The sequence below is a fragment of the Sinohyriopsis cumingii genome, chromosome 15, assembly GCF_028554795.1.
Source record: "Sinohyriopsis cumingii isolate HCF-2022 chromosome 15, ASM2855479v2, whole genome shotgun sequence".
Lineage (NCBI taxonomy): Eukaryota > Metazoa > Mollusca > Bivalvia > Unionida > Unionidae > Sinohyriopsis > Sinohyriopsis cumingii.
Window position 1 is genome coordinate 110,914,631 of NC_142975.1, and position 7,699 is coordinate 110,922,329.

Below are 7,699 nucleotides of genomic sequence, written 5' to 3' on the forward strand. Positions count from 1 at the left end.
ATGAAAATGTAAGTAACATTGAGGTCTATTTCTTTATGCTGACTGGTTTACACATCTCTTCACAAATGAAATGTACACTTCGTTGATTTAGTTACATTAGATATTTTCTTCATTTAGTTTACAAACATAATTGTTCTAATAGTTTACTTGAATTCACTCAAGACATATTAAACTTATGACATAACAGTCGCTCGCTATTTTTATCTGTTCAGTTTATTAAAAGACGCCAGATTTTCTTAAAAATATAAGTTATTACATATCTTTTTCACCGATTTTATGCGCTTTTAAATTAACATATAATTTTTTGTCGATCAATTAAACCATGGTCATATCCATTTGTTATTTTTTGGGACCTTTTTCTTTTTTACCTTTTTCCGCAAACGGACACTTGATGGATTCGCAGTTAAACATGAAAAGTAAGTGAACATTGGAAATGCGTGATGGGTATAATTTATCCAAAATAGCGGGAAAAAAAGATTCATTTTGGTGAGTGTTGGCGAAAATATTTGAAGCGATATATTTAGCACATAAATAGCTGGTAATTTTTCCGCATCGTCTTATATTCGAAGTGAGTGTCAGTTCCAGTTTATATTTCTTCTTGCATGCGATACCAGGGGAAAAATAAATATAAGAATCAACCGGAACACAACACTACACATTTGGTTCAAACATATCAGATTCTTTCCTTAATTGCTGGTATATTGTCTGTGTCATCAGATGACCGGTAATTACTGTAATTATTTTCTTATGGCTTGATTGCTTCAGTGAATTTCCATGAAACTTATTATTATAAATTCACCAAGAGCATTCTGTGATACTGATTCATCCTTAGGCTAAAGGTCAAAATAAATGTAAAGGTCGCATGGAATTTGTAATTTCACATGTGTTTATTTGGTTTGATTTGTGGTTTTACGGCACAGGAACACAAGTGGAGTATTGAGTGCCGAGACAATAACAGTAAATTTCCTTAGCCAATAACAAGAGACGGTAACCGACCTGGGCTTTTACGAAATGCAGGTATCACCTCAGGCGTATTTTACAGCCTGCAGTCCGTTCGGGTTATTTCATATGGGACTCGTAAAGGTCAAACTCTTATTAGAGTTAGATCACAATAAGATCAATAGTCCAGCGTCATTAAATTGTACAGGGACTCATTCCTGACTTAAAATAATCGTTATGTCTATTCTAAATTGTATTAGAGTCTAAACCTAACACTATTTTCTCAAATACAGTTTCCTAACTTAATTCGCACCCCACCCCACCCCCACCCCCCCAAAAAGAAATGTCAGCAAAGATTTTTGTTTTATCTTTAACGGCACATAAATACGTGAAGGATATATTGTACCGAGGGATATCGGAATGAAGTGCCTTGCCCAGAAACAGCAAATCAGTAGCTGACCCGGACTGATCTGTTTTGCATGCCCTGCAGGCTACCGCGGTTCCTCATGATTTACATTTTCCCCTCCCTCCCCCACCTCCCGTGCTACACTCCGTGTGGTATCGCAGAGTATTGTAGGATAGAGAAAGGATCTGATTACTGTCAGGTTAATATAATTATAAACAATGAGTGGAGTGTTACAAGGTCAAGAATATTTCACATTCAAGTTTTACCGATATTTTTTTCTTCACATTCCTCTGTTCAACTGAATACGATTTGATCTAGAGCTGTATGAATTTAATTTCAATCAAATCTAATAAGAGGTTGCAATAAAACTATAGTACGCGTCAACGGGTACGAACAGCACTGATACACAAAGAAAAGAAAGCATGCAAATATTGTGATTTTATTATCTCATTCTGAGTGAAACAGGTTGGGTTTTGTAACAGTTAGAAATTTCACTTATATTCTAGATGTTGAGAGAGAGAGAGAGAGAGAGAGAGAGAGAGGAATCTCTTCAGGACGACGAGACATTATTTCTTTTTTTTTATTTTTTTGTAAAGTCTTTTCATACAATGCAAAACGAGATGCGTTACATCAATACATTCTAACCGCTTCGGTGGCCTAAGTGGTTAGAGCGTTCGCCTCGGATGTGGGAAGTCGCGGGTTTGAACCCCAGCCGAGTCATATCAAAGACTTATTTTTTTTTAAAATGGCACTTGCAGCTGCCTCTCTTGGCGCTCAACATTAAGAGGTTAGTGTTAGGACTGGTTGGCCTGGTGTCATAATAATGTGACTGGGTGGGACATGATGCTACATGTCAATGGCATGATGCCCCAGAGCTAGACATCACTATAAACTGCCACACTGCACACATCGTAGCAATATGACTGAAATTGTTTTAGAGCTACGTTAAAAATTCAAATCACACACACACACACACACACACACACACACACACACACACACACTAAATTGTAACATGATGGGATCCATGAAGCAATCAAGACCTTATCAGGTTGATTACTGATTTCTGTCAGTAACATAGTAAGGTCACGTGAAGTCTTTTCTTAGCTCAACGTCCAAGTCATATACCATATCAACCCTACATATTAGGACCCAAAATGAAAAGGCATATGGAAAAAGTAGGCTATCGCAAACGTCAACACTTGTCGTATAAAAAAAACAAGTTTAATTTGTAAACATCCGACCAGAACTAATGAAATATACTTCTATTGAAACACACAGTATTATTTGCAACTGAAAAAATGTGATACTAAAGTCCGCATCTGCGGAATCAGACACACACACACACACACACACACACACACACACATTATTCATAGATGTGGGTGTGGGTGTGCTTCTGATTCAGCAAAATCTACCGGCTCATGGACTGTAAACAGAGAAACAATTTGTCTTGGTCATCTCTCTCCGTGTAAGATATTCACGAGACGGACATTCCTGAGAAAATTCACTTTAACATCTCACTTCAATTGAGTAACTGTTTTCTAAAAACAAAAGGTGGACTTAGTATTGTTTTTGAGTAAAGAAATATAGATGCACGAACTCGATCTATGCATATGATTACATAATGGATAATGCTAAAAAGGTAATTTTTTAAAATCATTCCTAGTCTTCAAAAACGTCTAATATTTTTTGCATAAAATACACACAAATATAACAGTTATCATGGAAACACGACCACTGAGGACAGATCTGATTGGACGATCACAGTCTGTTACATATTCCCCAACACAGGAAGCGTACGCCATCACGTGAAGTATATAGTTCTGCTCATGCGTACATTGGAATAAGTGTGCAATTGGTCCACGTGCATAAATGGCGACCTCCTCTGCACCATGTGTTTCGTCTGCCATCGGTACAGCGGTGGAAAACACAAAATTCTTGTGCGCTGAAAATAGAAAAAATAACATGCTTTGATGCCTTGCTGGTAGTTCTGGTGCGGGAAATGTTATCCGTCACCGTTGTTGTTATAGAATTTGTCATCAAAAATGATGGGAAACAATGTCTGGAGAATTGACATTCAGTGGCCGTAACTCTTCCAAATGATAAGATGGAATGCTTAAAGTTCTGGTCTTTCAAATGCTTATCAATGTAAAGCTTCACGCCAAAATTTGAGTGAAATTCAATAATCTTTGGTAAAGAAGGTAACGCTCTAACGATGCTACATTTACAAAATATTCATTAAAAGTCAAGTACCTCCACCATTTTCTGCCGATATACAATGCACCACAGTTATGCACTGTTGGTTAGTTGGCATTATATACTAAGAGAGGCAACTCATGAAATCCAATAGATGTCGCTAGGACAAAGAGCTAAAATATCTGCTCGATCCGTCAAGGTATAGATAGGGTTAATATCGGAACCTTGGCTAGCGAAGATGGCAATCAGGATTCATAAGTCTGCCAAACGATAATGTGGAACACTAGAAATCGATATTTTGCGTTTTCTTTTAAATTTGATGAATTACCTTTCCTAACCTCTAGCCCCAACCCCCTTTTTAAATGGAGAACTTGGAGGTGCGTCACGTATTGGATATATGTATAAAAAAAGAATGATACTTATTTTTCCTTTTCTAAAAACAAAATTGCTGGAGTAAGGAAACAATATTGTCGGTGATAATGTATAATGTTTGATATAATAATAGCAGGTGGATAAATTGTCTGATATTTTTTTTAACGATTCAAACATTACTTACAAATGGAATCGACAGAAGGTTACAATTCACAGAAAATTAAAGGATCACGTATATTCAACCTTGGAACTCTAATTTAGAGAGTTTATCAAAAGGAAAAGTGTGAATTTTTAAAACAGATCATTCTTTAAAAAATAATTTGCAATTTTTATCAGGTAAATAACGAACAATTTTTAGCCAAAACATCTAATCAAAGACTAACAATATAAGCTATGAGATGGTATAGTGCAGAAAATAAGACTATCTACACTGTGCAATTCAAATGGTATACAGGTGACGAGTTTTGCTGCTTTTACTTCAATATTGACGTTTAAATGTATATGAAAAAAATATGCATACATACATTTTAATTTTAAAGATGACAGAGCTATTTTAGAGTGGCACAAGAAAGCTGTAAGGCGACCGTCGCAAATTTATTCAAATTGCAATTGAAAAATTTTGACTTGTAAACTTCAGTAAAATTCAAACGCAAACGTTTGTAAACTATAAACGTATGTTCACGTATTTGTTGAACGATTCTTGATCTGAGGGAACTGAAGTATTAAGTGGAACTGGACGTCAGATTCATTAAAGGTATCACGACTACATGTATATATCTCACCTGTTGACTAATTATTGACCACAGTGAAATAAAATATTTATTAGTATTGGAAATCTGGTTCATCAAAACTTTATAATGACTAAAACGTTGCATTCCACGCTTGGCTGAAATCAAACTATCCTTCGTTTAGCACTGCTGGAAAAATACTTAGGAGAACAGATAAACAGCGGGAACCCCTGCATATCATGGGGTGAAATGATCGAAATCACAAGCCAGAAGGCCCGAAAATCAGTGAAAACCTTTGTATGCGATGTGGTGGAATAAAAGAAATTAGAAATCAGAAGGACAGATAATCAGGGAGAATCCCGGTATATGATGTCATATATTGACAGGAATCCCATGTGAGGAGAACAGATAATCAGTGAGATCCCCTGTATACGGTGTCGTACATTAAAAGGAATCCCAAGTAAGGAGAACAGATAATCAGGGAGAATCCCGGTATACGATGTCATGCACTGACAGGAATCCCAAGTGAGGAGAACGAATAATCAGTGAGATCCCCGTTATACGGTGTCGCGCTTTGACAGAAATCCCAAGTGAGGAGAACAGATAATCAAGGAGATCCCCTGTATATGATATCACGCATGGGCAAAAATACCAAGTGAGGAGGGCAGATAATCATTGAGATCCCCTGGTATATGATGTCTCTCATTGACAGAAATCCCAAGTGAGTGTGGAAAACAGATAATCAAGGAGATCCCCTGTAAACGATGTCGCGCATTGACAGAAATACCAAGCGAGGAGGACAGATAATCAATGAGATCCTCTGTATATGATGTCAAGCATTGACAGAAATACCAAGGTACTAAATGAGAAGGACAGATAATCAGTGAGAATCCCTGTATACGATTTCGCGCCTGGACATAAATATTAAGTGAGGACGATATATAATGAGTGAGAGCCCCTGTATATGATCTGGCGGGATGATATAAATCACATTTTATTCAAGGTTTTATAAATATAAAAGTGCAGTAGAAATTTGTGGAAATCCAAAAGTGCTTTTACAGGAGGGAAAATAAGAGGTCAAAGTGCCATTATAGGATGAAATGGAACAAAGAAAGGCATTCAGATATATCAACATAAAGCTACTTTCAAATTCTTTTTTTTTACAAATCCTATAATACATTGTTGAAGTTATGCTGCAAAAACCAAAGTCCAGAGGATGGGCAATTAGGGGACACAACTCCCGTAAATGATGCTAGATAATTATCAAACTCGAAGTCATTCAGGATCTTATGAGCCCAAGCAGAACACCAAACGTATTTTATATCTTTTGTTTCATTTTCGTTGCTTTTTTAAAAATCCAAACGTCATTAGTAAAGTTTTTGCTGCGGAAACAAAAGTCCGAAAACAACCAGGGGGCATAACTCATGTAATTATTGTCGTGGGTACTGAAAATCGATTTTCTTTCAATATCTGTTCATTATAAAGCTACACACCAGATAGGCTGAAATCTAACAAAATTTGGTAGTTTTAAAAGCAGGAGGATGTGTAAATAGGGGACATAACTCCTGCAAATAATGTCGTTGAACATTGGAAATAAAACTCAGTCAAAGTCTCATAAAAATAAATGCACGTAACTCTTGTAAACGATGACGTTGAATGCTGAGAATTGAGCTTGTTTATGGTCTCGTCAATATAAAGATTCATATCAAATTCGTATCAAATCAAACACACCTTGCTTATGCTACGTAAGCGACTGTTAGGAGAACGGACAGCCAAGGGTCATAATTCCATAAAATGACGGCCGAGAAATCTGGAAATCAAAAACCTTTGCGATCTCATTAATATAAATCTGCATACCAAACTTCGTCAAAATATAACGATTGACAAGGCATTTTAAGAAAACCAAATTGTGGACGGACAGTTTGATTACTATAGTGCTCTACAAGATTTGGCCGAGCTGATCAACAACGCATTATATATATATATATATATATATATATACTACACTCCCATGTACGTAAAATAGAATTAGTTGTGGTATTTTGATGGTTTAAATAGCACTTCTATTATTCCTTTGGCTTGGGTGCATCAACGATTTAATAATGCAACCAAGCCATCTGAATAATTCCTAGCCGATGATATCTCGTATGTAAATTAACTTTATATCTATCAGAATGCGTTTGTTATATTTCACTTTTTCTTTATGTCAGTGATTAGTGATGATTACATTCATGGTAACATCTCTCTCTCTCTCTCTCTCTCTCTCTGTAGTGATAATAAAAAATGTTTTTCTCAATTGAATGTTGCTCTTTGCGCTACCCTGATATAGTGAAATTTTTGCAACTTGGAAATTGGAACATTCGAGACTATAGAAATGCCTATCGTTGAAAGACAGAATTAAAAAAAGAAATACGTTAAATATTTACAGAAAATGAATTCAAGAACTTCCAGGGTTTGTTTTGAACAATCTCTTTGAGAAGAGATTTCATTATCACAGGGTTACAAAGCATATCTTACTCAATAGCCAAGGGACATTACGCGATAAAATATGGCATTCTATTTCCGTAAGGATAGAAAACATCCTATATAATAATAATAATAATAATAATAATAATATAATTATATATATATATATATATATATATATATATATATATATATATATAAACAAATTTCTAAAACGTTTCAAGGGTCCAACTTACTGGTATCAACACCTGTTAGATTCGTGTCATTGCCATAGTTGTAGTTACCAAATATCAGGGTTGTGTAGGGCATGCCATCTGCTGGACCCCACTCCGCGGGCATGGGATCCACAAGTGTCAAGCGAAATGAAATATCAGAAATAGTGATGCACGGTGACCACGCAAAATTCTGAGATAAAACCGCAATTTAACTTAATAGACTGAGGCTTTTTGGCGACAAATTATTTTCAGGGATTCTATGGTATTCTTGAGAAACTCCAGCATACCAAATTTCGTAACAAAGTTATTTATTATGTTTGAATTAACATGTTCATGAGGTATCTGTACTCTGCTTTAGGACCAACTAGATAACA

The 7,699-nt window shown here is 35.8% G+C and overlaps 1 protein-coding gene across 1 annotated transcript in view; it reads right to left on the reverse strand.

The window, feature by feature from the left end:
- Positions 1 to 7,449, reverse strand: part of LOC149782478 (alkaline phosphatase-like) — a 73,852-nt gene extending 66,403 nt beyond the window's left edge. Inside the window, exon 1 of the mRNA XM_089935144.1 lies at positions 7,347 to 7,449. Within this exon, the coding sequence (XP_089791270.1) occupies positions 7,347 to 7,449 (103 nt within the window). The remainder of the gene's footprint in view (positions 1 to 7,346) is intronic.
- Between the last annotated feature and the right edge of the window lie 250 nt (positions 7,450 to 7,699).